Consider the following 14,384-nt stretch of genomic DNA (forward strand, 5'->3'; position numbering starts at 1 on the left):
TAGGTAGAGCAATCTGTTCAGTTAAAAAAAGAAACCTCGTTATCGTAGATGTAGTAATTTTAGCTTATTGTTCTATTTTTTTCCTTTCTAGGTCTTTGATAGCGTACAGCGATCCAAAGAATGATACATAAAAGTACTGTTTAAGTTAACGCTACACTTAGTTAAAAGACGTATAAAAATAAAGTTAAAAGACGTATTAAAATCGGGGGGCGGGGCATCAACCAAAAATGGAAAACATATTACACAGTTTGTATATTGCTTCGTATATTACCTCGTTCTGCGGCACGGCAACACTCATCCTCTTTCGAGCTGTACAGCTCGCTCAGCAGGGCGTTACCGCGCGCACAGAACTAGCTAGCCGGCTGTATAGGATCGATTATTAAGTCACTGATAGCCAGCCAGTACAGGGATACCGTGAAGGGAGGGCGAGGGTACTGTTCGCAAAGCAAAAGCCAAAAATCCGCTCCTCCCAACTCCCAACATGCTGGAATCGGCTCGGGAGCGTACGTTCGGTCGGCATCGTTCGGAGCTGGCCGGAGTGGTTCCACGCCCAGCTCCGACTGTGACCCACTCGGAATCGTAGCCGCTCCACAGCGCTCCCATCACTATTAGCGATAAGACGATACCACCAAGCCCGATAGCGGGGAGGGTTTCGAGTCATTTATAATAAGGGCGTGATTGCTTCAATGGTGTGGAGCACTTCAAGCACAATCAAGAAGGGGAAAGGGGGGTAGGGGAAGAAAAAAGAAACGAATAAAAAAAGCGCCTGTTACGGTGTACGCCTACAGAAACGCAAAAGTTTAAAAGTAAAATTATAGTAAAGCAACTCGCACACAATAAACCAAACATACTGAGCATTTCTCCGTCTGGCGCAGTCATCCCTTGGCGCAGTGGGCCGGGGCGTTTCACAGACAAACCGACCGGTGCAATGTACCGAATCGCTGCAGGCGGTTGGCAATGCAGGAGCGTTGCCGCACCGCCACAGAATTATTGCAATAATATTGCACTGGATTGATTGGAACTATTGCACCAAGCCGCCGCGTCAAACCCTGCCCGAAACCGGCTGCATTAGTTGATACTGGCGTTGACTGGCGTCGCAAACGAATGAAACTAAAGGGTGGTGCGCGGATGCACCGCTCCACCAACGAGCTAGGAGAACGGTACGTGCACCGCCTCCGCAAAGTGATTGTTATGACTAAATTCAATGGTCCCGTACGGGCCGCCGATGCTGTTGTTCAGGTAGGCGGCCGCACCCGGCGGTGTCGTGCTGCGGTACGTCTCACTGCTGCTGCCGTACGCGGACGCGCCGGCATCGTGCGCAAAGAACAGATTGTCCGGCGTGAGGGCGTGCTCCTGCTCGTCCTCCAGCAGCCCGTCGCTGTTGCCGTACGCGTAGTACGTGTTGGTCGAACCGCCGTCGCCCTCCTGCTGCTGCTGCTGCTGCTTGTGGCGCGACCGCTTCATGCCGGTTGCCGCGTGCGACCGGGCCCACCATTCCTGTATGCACTCCACCATCCGGTGGCGCCGGAACCGGCGCGCCTCCTGCACGCACGCGTCCACGAAGTGCTTGCGCGTCGCTCGGCTGCCCTCCACCAGCTCGAGATGCTTGAGCAGCTGGGCGTAGTCCCGGCCCGGCCGCCGGATGTCGCGGTACACGATCGAGCGCGTCCGCAGGTTCGTCTCCTCGATGCGCTCCAGCTCCTGCTCGTCCTCGACGCACGCGTAGAGCGCGTGAGGGTAGTACCAGTTGAGCGTCGGCTGCACCGCACCGTCACACCCGCCGTTCATCGCGGCCGAGACGAGCCCGTTCGCCAGCACCATCACCGGCTCGGTATCGGGGGCAGTGCCTCCGCCCGCCTGGTGCGCACCGCCACTGTTCGTACTGCTGATGACGGTCGGCCGGTCGGTCGGCGGTCCGTCATCGTAATGGCCGTCCTTGCCGCGGTCGCTGTCGCTACCGTTGTGGCAGGTTTTGAGGATGTTGGAAATTTTCAGCACATCCGTCAGGTCGTTGCCGGCCTCGAGGTTCCATTGCGATACCGCCGGATGGCGGGACGGTGCCGCTGGCCGTTGCTCGTGCATTTGTTGCTGCTGCTGCTGCTGCTGCTCCTCCTGTTGCTCCTCCTGCTGCAGCTCATGTTGCTGCTCTTGCTGTTGTTGCTCCTGCTGCTGCTCCTGCTGTTCCTGCTCCTGCATCCGCAGTACGTCCGCTGCGTCCGCCGCACTCGCCTCCATCCCCCACTGCACTACCGACGCATGGCGGGACGTTGGCCGCTGCTCTTGCGGCTGTGCTTGTAGCTGGGGCGCGGGCTCCGAAACTGCGGGCTCCGTCAGCGACTTGGTAGGCTCAGCCAGCGGATCCGCCGCTTGCTTCGGCTCCTCCGCCCGTAGTGCTGGCTCCACCGCAGCCCGATCAGGCTCCGCGTCCACTTCCATTGCGTCGCTGTGCGCTGGCTCCTCCGCGGCCGCACTCGGCGACGGCTGCACCGTCTGGTCCGCTTGTAACCGTACCGCCGCACTTTGCTCCGCTTCCGCTCGTACCCGCTCGTGGCTCGTGTCGATATGATCGTCCGCCTGGACGCTTTCCGGGCGTGGCGGTGCAGCCCCATCCGCCGCCGCCTGCTCCTCTCCCAGCGCTCCCATCGGTACATTCGCTTCTTCCGCCGCTTGCTCGGCCTGCTCCACCACCATGCGCTCCCTTTGTTCCGTAAGCTCGATGTGCGGTTTCACCCCACCGTCCGTGCTGCCGTCCGGTCTAGGTGCAATTGCCTGCTCCGCGACTTGCTCCGCTTGCCGCACGTTTGTCTCGGCCGTCTCCTCGCCCTCCTGCTCCATCTCCTCCAAGACGTCGGTCTCCTCCCTCTCAACCAGCAGGCTCTCCTTCTTCCCGTCGTCTCGCTCTCCCGCACCGTCCACACTCACCGGCTCGGTTGCGTCCCTGTCTACCTTCTTTGCCGGCTCCGCTTCGGCCACGTGCGCACCAACCTTACTGTCGGGCTGCTGCTGCTGCTCGTGCGTTTGCTTTTTGGGCGAGTAAGCGACGCTTTCGTCCGCTCGGGACTGCTCCTTCTCGCCGACGATGCCAGGCGAGCCGGCACGGCGTATTACCACCTTCACCTCGGCCACCGCCACCTCCGCCATGCTTGGGTGCGCTCCAGTTCCGCCCGGTGCTGCCGCCGTCGCCGTCGTCGCCGTGGCTTCCGTTGGCGCCGCCGCTCCCCCAGCCACACCGGCCCCCTCGGGCAGGGGCTCGCGGTGGTGGTTCGGCACAACCAGCTCCCCGGGCGGGTCGTCGAGCGGGTCGAGCGCCATCACCAGGCAGCCCTCGGTATCGTCCTCGGTGTCGCTGCCGGACCCGCTAAGCTCGGAACCACTCTCGTCGTCGGTCAGCAGCGGGTCGCCGATGCTCGACTCGTCCCCCGACAGTGAGCCGGACGCGCTGCTGCTGCCGCTGCTGCTGCTGCTGCTGGCCAGCTCCATCGCGGACCGCTTGAACACGTAGTCCTTCCGGATCGGACCCGCCTTGCGCTTCCGGCTCACCCGCGTCACCGTGCCCTGCTCGAGGCTTTTCTTCATGTGGCTGCTGCCCGGGTGCGGGCCCGGCAGCCCGCTCGCCTTCATCGGGGCGAGATCGTTCAGGTCCGCCTCGTCCACCATCACCATGTTCTTGTCCTTCTTGTACGGGTTGCCAAACATGTGCTGCCGCACGTTCGTCGGCTCGAGCTCGCGGAGCGGCGTCTCCTTGTTCTTCAGATACTCCTGGTAGTTGCCCATGTCCGAGATCGGCAGACAGTGGCCCGAATCCTTGGTGAACACGTGGATCCCGCTCGTCGGCAGGTGGAAGAAGTTCTCCCGCATCCGGGCAATCTCGTCGATCAGGTCGCGGCGCGGAATGTCGTACGGGTTGCGGTAGTTTTTCGTCGCCGCCGTCTGTATGATCGACGGTATCACGATCGTGTAGCTGTCGAAGCTGGCAATCTCCATGTGCATCTTGGTGAACGTGTCCTTCAGCATCGGGTGCGTCACGATGTCGCGCTTGAGCTGCTGGCCGCCGGTCAGCTTCGCCGTCTCGAGCTGATGGTAGGCCGGTTTCGGCTGCTTCAGCTGCTTGAGCACGCGCAGGCACAGATTCTCCTGGTCCTGCTTGGCCGTGTTCTTCATCTGCTTCAGATAGTTGGCCACCGCCGGGCACAGGTAGCTGTCGAGATTCTCCGGCAGTATGTACTGAACCAGCTGGTACGGCACGTTCGGGGTGGTGGCGAGCGCCCGCCGCAGGAACGGACAGTAGTACTGCGGGATCGTCTTGACGTAGTTGGTAAACTTGTACACCCAGTCGTTCGGCGGGTTCAGGTTGAACTTGTGAAACAGATCGTTGATCAGCGGCAGCAGCATCTGGTAGTTGTACGGCAGCACGTACAGGTGCACGATCGGCAGCGTGCTGTTCGGCTTGAGGTAGCCGAACGGCATCTCGCCCTGCATCCCGGTCGACACGATCAGCGGCCACACCTTGTTCGACTCCTTCTTCGACAGGATCTGCAGCGTGAGCGGGCTCGCCTCCAGCTCGTACTTGTCGATCGGGAAGTTGCGCAGTACCTGCGGCTCGTCGCAGCACGGCGAGATGATCTTGATCTTCGGGTGGGCGTCGCGCGGCGGCAGACTGGTCAGCTTCGGGTCCGGCCAGTACGGCTCCGGTATCGGCCAGTAGCCGACCGGGAACGTCTTCTGCGACGGGTGCTGCTTCGGCACGTAGATCATGCGCTTGGTCGACTGGAACTGCAGCTCGGACGCGCCGCCCCCGTCGCCCCCGTTCGCGATCAGCTGGTCGAAGTGGATCACCACGCCCGGCTGCACCTTCTGCACCAGGCTCTCGATGCACTGGTTCAGCACGTAGTGCGACTTGATCTTGTACGACCGGCCCCCGGTCACCTCGCACATCTTCTCGATCATCGAGTCGTCGTGCGGCACCTTCCCGTCCGCCCGCTCCTCCACCCGGTTGCCCGGCATGCGCAGCACCAGCGAGAACAGCCGCTGGTCCCACCGGAACGGCTCCTTCGTCAGCTTCGTGCCCGGCATCTGGGCGTGCAGCGGCAGTATGATCTCCTGGTGCACCCCGTTCCGGAACGCGTACTTACCGCCGTCGGTCAGCACGATGATCACGGACGGCTCGAGGTAGAACGGGCACCGGCCCTGTCCGTACGTGTCGATGCCGGACTGCATCCGGTTCAGGTTGAGCAGATCGAACGCGTTCTTCAGCGCCTCGCCCATCGACGTCAGCCCGTTGCTCTGCAGGTTCTTCAGCTCGTTCATGAAGGTGGCGTGGTTCTCCTTCCAGCCCGCCTTCACGTTGTTCGGCGGATCCTCGAACGTGAGCAGCATGTACCGGTCGCCCATGCAGTCCTGCGATCGCTGCCGGAACTTGAGGAACGTTTCCACCGCACCCTTGGCGATGTCGAGGTACGTCTTCTGCACACCGTTCACCAGCGCCCGCTGGCACATCGAGGCGGACGTGTCCACCAGGAACACGATGATCGTCATCTTTTAGCTGGTGCCGGTTGCGAACCTGCTGCCGAGTGCGAACCTTCTGCCCGGTGCGCCGCACGACATGCCGGATTTGCCCTGCTCGTGTTGGGGCGCACCGCCGCTCTGGAACGGCCGGGGGAGGAGATGCAGATTTGGCAATTAGTTTTTGTGTGATTCAAATTAGCAATTAGTGGCAATTAGTGATGGGAAAATGAAGTTTTCGTCGGAATCGATTTCGGCTAGCTTCAAAGATTTCTAGAATCGATTCCTGATAGTAGGTCCGGAATTGGAATCGGTACCGAAATCGAAATCGGTTCCGAAATTGGAATTGGCTCAGGAATCGGAATCGGTTTTGAAGTCGGAATCGATTTCAAAATTGGAATCTGTTTCGGAATCGGAATAGGTTTTGGAATAGGTTCCGGAAAGCAAAATCGGGTTTAGAATCAGTTCCAGAATTGGTTTCGGAATCGAAATCGGATCCGAAATTTGAATCGGTTTCGGAGTCGGAATCAGAATCGGCTTCGAAATCGGGGTCGGTTTCGGCATCTCCATAATAATGGTGTTTGGGCCCAATGATGCAACGTATTGATAGCCGCAAACAATTTTGATTGTTTGGATTTGGATTACTTGTGAACGATCCATCCATCATGGAGATTCCCGGACGGATTTCGCTTCTGAAACTTCTTATTTCAATGCAAGAACTGATTTTCATCCCGGAGCTAATTCCATTTCTGGAGTCTATTCTGATCAATTCCGAAGTAGGTTCAGAATCGGAATCGGTTCCGGTATCGAAATCGATTTTGGAATCGGTTCCGGAATTGGTTTTGGAATCGGAATCGGTTCCGGAATTTTATTCGATGTTTGGTATTCGTAATCAATTTCAGGGCTGATTCCGTTGCTGGAATCGATTCCGATTTCGGAGCCGATTCCGAAGCCTATTCCGGTGCCGATTCCGGAGCCAAATCCAAATTTACTTGTGAACGCCATCATAGAAATTGCCAGACTAATTTCGCTTCTGAAATATCTTATTTCAATACAACATAACTGATTCTCATCCCGGAGCTTATTTCAATTCTGATTCCTTTTCAGGAGCAAATTGTGATTCCCAGGACGATTCCGATTCCGAATTCGATTCCAGCATCGGAATCGGCTCCGAAATTGGTTCCTAACACGGAATCGGAATCGGATAGGTCCGATTCCGAGCTCCCATCACTAGACTGGACGGAGGAAAGCGGAAACGAAAAGTGTATCTGGAATCCGGTACGTAGTGTAAGGAAACGTACCAGATAACAGCCGCTTGCTTTGGGTTTCACTGCACGGCGGGAATATCTGCTACCGGTCATACGCTCGCACGGGGGGTGCTCACGCTCCAGAGGAACTCCCTCTCCTAGGAGGTGTTTCTTTTTCGGTTGGCGGGCTGAACGACAAAGTTGATTGCGGTTGATGGCGGATTCTTTCAAACGCGTCAGTTACCGGACAAGCATCTACGGAAGAGGAGAGACCAAACGGAAACATGAACACGACACGAATGGCAGTTAAACCGTTACGACTTACACGCTGTTATGTTTTTTTTTTCTTTTTTTTCAAATAGCAAACAGTCTTCAGTACTAAGTGTTCTATTCGCGCAAGGAGCGTTCCGTTTACGCAAGACAACGTTCCAGAGTGGACCCCCTCTGCCGCCGCCGTTTCTAGACATTCATAATTCATTCACTGGGCCAACACGTTACACAAGACTTTCGTTCTATTCAAAAAGTTCGGAAGAATGGCAACACGGGGCGCGCGCGCTGGGGAAAGGAATCGGGCAGTAATTATTAATTCATCTTTCCAACGCGCCCTCGGCACACTTATTGAAGGCTCGATAGCGTCTCGCCGGGAAGGGATGCCCCGAGGGATGTCCCTCAAAAAAAAAAAAAAAACCGAAAAGAAGAAAAACAAAAGATCACTGTGTGTCCCAATCACCCGAATAAGCACAACCACCACACGCTCACACACACGCACGCACGCACCAGTCATTCACGATACCATGCGCTTTCGATCCACGTACATACACGCGCGATCGCACTCATCACGGAACAAACACCAGCGTCATTCGCCAATGGGGATAACGACGAACCACGAAACAGATGGGGAGGGGTGGGGGGAAGTTTCACACAAAACCACAACGGGATCCTGCCGTGGACCCAGGCCGCGAATGCAAATCCATCCTCAGCATCCAACTTACCAGTCAACCACATTCACTTTCCACCGTACACGGCGCAAGGAAAACTGTGGAGCAGTACGTAACTGTGTGAGTGTGTGAAAGTGTCAGACGGTTGTGTGAGTTTCAGTGTGTGTATGAATAAAGCAAGGTACGTGTGTGTGTGTGTACGTGTGTGTGTATGTGTGTGTTTGAAGTAGAGCTTTGAAGGTGAGCGCAAGCCTGGTGGCTCCTGCGGTCGTGCACACAGTGCTCTAAAGGGTTTTGATCAAACGTTTTAGCAGCAAACTATCTGCCACCGTGCCGTTTCGGATGTGTCGCTCTCTGCCGTCCCTTGAATTAATTGGCAGGCAGTGTGCTCCTTTCGTTTCTGTCGATCTGTTAACTTTGCATATTTCAGCAACTTACCTCTCGTCCAAATCGGCCGTATTATTGTGTGCGTTGTGTCCGACTCATTGCCCCTATCGGCCAGCGCTGGCACACACGGGCAGGCGTTACGCGTTTCACTGTACGTGTCAAAGGCAGGCCCGCACGGTTCCCAAGCTCGCTAGACGGCGTTACCCAAGGTGTGTATGCGTATGAGGAAGGTGAGTTGCGTCACTGAGCAATGTGACATTTCACGTCTTGACACAACAATGCTCGGGAGGGGGGCTTCGGCACTAACATCGGTGGGAGGGTATAGATTTTTTTTTTGCATTTTGACATAACAATTCCCAATGATGACGCATGCAAAATGCGAATTTGTATCGCGATTTCTAAATATATTCACCTTGGGTGTTACCATCGTGGGGATCAAGGTTATTAGACTCTATACAGGTTAGGCAGCGGTCTAATCTTGTTGCGCGCAACATTGTTGCTCGGAAACATATCGCTGAGGTGGTCTATGAATGTTGCTGGCAACATTTCGCTTTGACATTGTTTAGCGTAAAAAAATTGCCAATTAACAGCTCAGAGTTTATTTTTTATCATTCACTTGTTGAATGAAGTGTTGAAAAAACAAAATATACACCAAAAAATGTATTATAAATGCTTAAAATCCAAATTTAGCGGATGTCAACAAAACGCACACTGCTGCTGTGTCATTTCATACACCCGATTACCATGGCCAAGGTAAATAGAAAATGTTGCCAGACAAAAATCAAATTGGTTTGATTTTGGCCGGCAACAAAGTTGCGCTAGCTGTCAAAATCCATACATTTTGCCAGCAACAATGTTGCGCGCATCAAGATTAGACCAGTGCCTTAGGCAGCGGTCTAGGGTAACTGTACCAGTTTTCGGCAGGCTAGTGCAGCAGTTTCACAAAAATTGCTCACACATCAATATTTTTTATTATTTTTCTTGAAAGTGTTGTTATTCTGGTTGATAAACTATCATAGTATGTTACAATATTTTTTATTTGCCGGTTCAAAGCCCTTTTTCATAAATATTCGTGAAAATACAAACATTGATTTTGCTCCTATTTTCGGCAGTTTATTCCTATTTTCGGCAGGCTGTGTTCCTATTTTCGGCAGCGCGAATACGGGTCAGAAAATGTTTCTATCAATGTGAATATGTACAAAAAAATGTTTAAAGTAATTTAACACTCTTACTTTCCTAAGATTGGTGTTAAAAAGCACGTTAATTATTAATTTTATGTTGCTTATTTTGGCCCATTTTGACAGCCATTTTGATGCGACGTTTAAACAGAGCAGCCATTGACAGTTTGATGGTTATAGCGTACGGTGCGAACTGGCTAACAAATATTTATTTTTCTCTTAAGTTAGTACATTTTTTGTCGTAAAATTGGTGATATTTGGTACAAGAAAGGTCATATTATTTATCGACATACGCATTGTAGTGTTCTGATCAATTTTAAAAGGAATATTCAGCCAAATTCAAAGTGTGTTATTGTTCCGAGTTTCGGCAGGAGCCCACAACATTGAGCTGTCAAAAATGAACTTACCTATTTTCCTGTGTACAGGCGGTCCCCGAGATACACGGTACCTCTTATACGCGGATTCGGAGATACGCGGTTTTCTAAATTTGACAGTTCTTTGAGCAAATTGTACTGATTTGACACATCAATTGTAAATTGATAAATAATTTCCGTGTCGATGGAATGTTAAAAACTGTTTCAAAAGGTTTAAAACTGTTATATTCAGTCAGAATCATATCAAATAATTCATAAAGTGACTAAAACCGCCCCCTACTTGCAAAATTACACGAAAATTAGTGATATTTTAGCTGGAAATCACGAGATTCGACTTACGCGGAAATTCGAGATACGCGGTATTTTGCGGCCGTTTTCGGTCCCCATCAACCGTGTATCTCGGGGACCGCCTGTACCTATTTTCGGCAGCATTTAAAGTGAAAAATAACCTGTTTATCGTGATTTTAAAATTCCGAACAAGTTAGAATAAATTAAATAAGCATAAAATCTTTAATATACACCACTTTTTCATTGTTTTACTGTTCTGATTCTCTTAATCACGAAACCTGCCGAACGATTGGCTGACAGCAAAGCTGCCGAAAAAAAGCACAATTTTTTTGATATTTTGGAAAATACGTAATGAAATGGTGTGAAACTTCGTATGTGAATATCAAATAAGTACACTTTCACTGCAAAATTGTATTTTGTGAATTTTTTTACCGCATTTGTGCAGAATTTCACGTTTTTAGCTACCCTGCCGAAAATAGGTACACTGCCGAAACCTGGTACAGTTACCCTACAGGGTTTTCGAGGATTATATAGACATGTTCAGCGAGTTGTAGATTCGTTCAGGCATATAATAGACTCTTTCAGCGAGATCAAGGTGGATTTAAAAACATCAGGTGGTGGACTCTAGTGCATTTTGACAATTCGTCACTTGACGTAAGGTCCCCAGGATTCAAACTTTGTTTACATTTATTAAATTTGTTCATATAATTTATTTACCCAATTTTTTCGATTAAATATTCTTTAAAAATATATTTTGGACTTTGCGAGTTCTTATTAAACATTAGAACATGGATTAAAGTGTGTTATTTTGTTTTATTCCGTGAATTTATTCTATAATTCATTGTCGACATTTATGACATTTTTGAAGAAAACCATTATTTTTTCAATTTTCACATTGATTCCTTATTATCTACGAGCCGCATGGACAATTTACGTGAGATTAGAACTCATACTCACATGATTTTAAATTTCGTGCATAAATAAATCATCAAATCTTATGTTAATATATTTCATTTTTTCGATAAAATCAATAGACACACAAAAATGCACATAATAACAAATAAATCTGTTCTATTTGCTAAGCTTTGTGTGCGGAAACTAATGGTTAACGGTTCTAAAATGACGTAAAGTCCCTCAACTATGGCGACCCCCCAAAGGCCCTAATCCACCACCTGATATTTTTAATCCACCTTGGTCGTAACCTGTATAGAGTCTAATAACCTTGGTGGGGATGACAGTTGACAGTCGCCGTTCAAATAGACCAAGGTGTTATAAATCGTTCGTTCTGTTCGTTTAATCGCGTTTCCGTTCTGATCCAGCATCCTTCTGGCAATTTGTTAGGATTCGAAGAGGGTGCAATACGTTACCTAATGAAATGGTACTTGGTTCTCGAACTGCCTCTACGCCTGTTGAGATCTGTGAGCTATTCTCTGCACATTTTGCCCAAATGTTTGAGCCACCGGTTAGTGACCCTAACCTTATTGAGGGTGGGCTACTCTACACGCCAGAGAACTTAATTAATCTCTCCAATATTTTGGTTAGCTCTGAAACAGTTGTACAGGTGTTATTTGGGTTGAAACGTTCTTTTACTCCTGGTCCAGATGGCATTCCTGCCTCAGTTTTAATAAACTGTAAGGACGTGCTTGGTCCACACCTTGCTAAAATTTTCAACCTTTCACTTTCTCTCGGGGTCTTTCCTGCTCTTTAGAAATCCTGTTGGCTTTTTCCGGTACACAAAAAGGGATGCCGTAGCATTGTCTCTAATTATCGTGGGATAACTCAAACATGTGCCACAGCCAAAACTTTTGAGCTATGTATCTTTCCAACCATACTTCATAGTTGTAGTTCCGCTATTAGCCCTAAACAGCATGGGTTTATGCCTGGTAGGTCTACTTCTACTAATCTCATGTCTTTTGTTACCAATATTTTCAGATCTTTTGAGGCAGGTACCCAACTTGATGCAATATACACTGACTTTCATGCTGCATTTGATAGTTTGCCCCACTCTTTACTATTAGCTAAACTATCTAAACTTGGTTTTGGTGATGGCATTATTAGCTGGCTGTCCTCATACTTAAGTAATCGATCTTGCAGGGTTAAAACCGGGTCGTACTTATCTGAGGAGTTTTTTTGTACGTCAGGTGTCCCTCTGGGTTGTGTGCTAAGTCCACTTCTGTTTTCTTTGTTCATCAATGATGTCTGTAATGTTTTACCTCCTGATGGTCATCTCCTTTATGCGGATGATATCAAAATCTTTTTACCTGTGTCCTTTTCTTCTGATTGTATGAGTCTCCAGCATTATCTTAATGCATTTGTTCATTGGTGTTCATCCAACTTACTTCGCTTGTGCCCTGATAAATGTTCTGTTATTTCTTTCTCTCACTCTCTTTCTCCTATTTCATTTAACTATACTCTCTCTAACTCGTCTCTCTCTCTCTCGTGTTTTGTCCATCCGTGACCTTGGTATTATACTCGACAGTCGTCTTAACTTTAAACTGCAGCTTGATGAGGTTCTACTAAAAGCTAATCGAACTCTTGGGTTTATTTTACGTTTTACCTCTATTATTAGAGATCAAAGCTTCTTAAGAAACCTTTATTGTGCTCTGGTAAGGTCTCTTCTTGAATATGCTAGCATCATCTGGAATCCTCCTACTATTGATGGCTGTTCGAGAATTGAAAGCATTCAGCGCCTTTTTACCAGGGTTGCTTTTCGCCGTTTGTTCGGTGCTGCCTCACTACCTCCCTATGAAACGCGATTGCAGTTATTCAATCTTCACTCTTTAAGCTTCCGCCGCCAAGTGTCTCAGGCATGTTTTATTGGTGGCTTATTACTTTCTGATACTGATGCTCCTGATTTACTCTCGTCCATCTCGTTGTATGTTCCCTCTCGTTCCCTTCGTCCTCGTGATCCTCTGTCAATTGAAACACGTCATACTCTTTATACTTTCAATGATCCTATTCTATCCTGTTTCAGGTTGTTTAACCACTTTTACTATCTCTTTGATTTCGACTCCTCTCTTAACTCTTTCCGTAACCGTATTTTTTCTTCTAATTCTCTTTAATTATACTTCTAAGTTTCATAAAGTTTTGATAGTCTCTACGCTCTACCTATGTTTTTTTTCTTTAATTTTTTTGCTAGTTTAGTTAGGCTTAGTTTTTCATGGATTATTTTGTTTATTTGTTAGGGTAAACTAAATAATTTTAAGTCTGCCTTATTTAGCCTTGATGGCGGATATTGTATTAATAAATGAAATGAAATGAAATGAAATGAAATGAAATGAAATAAATGACAAGGTGTTGTGTCCGCACAAAACAAACATGAGACAGTGGTGTACGGCACAAACAGAATATGTATTTTTACTCTTATCTTTGGTATGGATAATACAATAACACACGCACGTATATAAATAGAAACGCACACACACACGCAATGCGGGGAGAGAACGACTGGTCCTGCTCGCGCCGCGATCCTCACTGAGGACGTCACAGGATGACAGCCTTGCTGTCAACAGTGAGCCCTCAGGATGAGGCAGCGGTCTGTCCACAACATCTCCCCGTTTTAATTAAGCTGGTACGGCTTAAGCCGACGCAGCGGTTTTAATGTAATTAAAACCGGCGTGGCAAGCGTACGGCTCAAGTGGCGCTGTGTAAAACGGGGGAGAGTGCTGACCGGCCTCCGTGTCTAACGCTCGAACGGGATGAGCGTTGCGGGCTGCACAGGGGGCAGCCGATGTGCTGCGCTCGCTCGTTCCGTTGCAGCCGCTGCGGTGTTGTTATTATTGGTGTTGCTGTTGGTGTTGTTGTTGTTGCTCCGGACGTCGATGATGCTGATGAGGCAGCTCTCCGGATGCTGTTGCCGTTGGGGCGTCGATGTGCGGCTGAGCAGGGGGCGGCCGTGGTGCCGCGCGCGCTTGGACCGCTCAGCCCGTACCGCTGCACAGGGGCGACCGTGATGTCGCTGCCAGTGAACTGCTGTGCAGGGCGCGCAGGATGATGGTGATGGTGATGATGATGATGTGGGTGCACAGGGGGCGACCGTGATGCCGCGCACGACGACTGTGACCCGCGACACATACGAACGATGTTGCTGCCCAGGGGCGACAGTGGTGTCGCCGTCGAGATGCACCTGTGCAGCTGGAGCGCCGGCGATGAAGACGCACAGGGGGCAGCCGAAATGCCTCAGCACTGTGCCTGCTCACCGGGCTCGACGATGATGCTGGTGCAGCAGGGGCGGCCGTGATGCCGCAACGACAATACTGCACCAGTGTGTCCGTTGAAGCTGCAGCGGGCGGCGGTGATGCCGTGTGTCGTCGCTCCAAGGCGGAATGTCCCCTCGCCTTGGCCGGAATACGCTGCAGCGGAGTGAGGATTCCTTCGGGGCTTCGCGCAAGCCCCGAGCGTGCCAATCCTGCGCGATGGCGGTTGCGCGATGGTGGTACCGCGATGGTGGTCTCCTTGCTACGTCGGTCC

The 14,384-nt window shown here is 50.4% G+C and overlaps 1 protein-coding gene across 4 annotated transcripts; it reads right to left on the minus strand.

Annotated features, from left to right (window-relative positions):
* Positions 1–45: 45 nt before the first annotated feature.
* Positions 46–8,368, minus strand: LOC120959149 (integrator complex subunit 6). 4 transcript variants are annotated; one of them, XM_040382343.2, is made up of 4 exons: positions 8,126–8,368; positions 7,075–7,304; positions 6,804–7,004; positions 46–5,643 (listed from the first exon to the last, which is right to left on the minus strand). In XM_040382343.2, the coding sequence occupies exon 4, from the start codon at positions 5,533–5,535 to the stop codon at positions 1,150–1,152; it is 4,386 nt and encodes a 1,461-aa protein (XP_040238277.2). In that variant the 5' UTR covers positions 5,536–5,643; positions 6,804–7,004; positions 7,075–7,304; positions 8,126–8,368; the 3' UTR covers positions 46–1,149. The 4 variants fall into 4 exon arrangements, with proteins under 4 accessions (XP_040238277.2, XP_040238269.2, XP_040238284.2 ...); XM_040382335.2 differs by lacking the exon at positions 7,075–7,304; XM_040382350.2 differs by lacking the exons at positions 7,075–7,304; positions 8,126–8,368 and adding an exon at positions 7,742–8,093.
* Positions 8,369–14,384: the final 6,016 nt, after the last annotated feature.

The sequence above is a fragment of the Anopheles coluzzii genome, chromosome X (genome assembly GCF_943734685.1).
Source record: "Anopheles coluzzii chromosome X, AcolN3, whole genome shotgun sequence".
NCBI lineage: Eukaryota > Metazoa > Arthropoda > Insecta > Diptera > Culicidae > Anopheles > Anopheles coluzzii.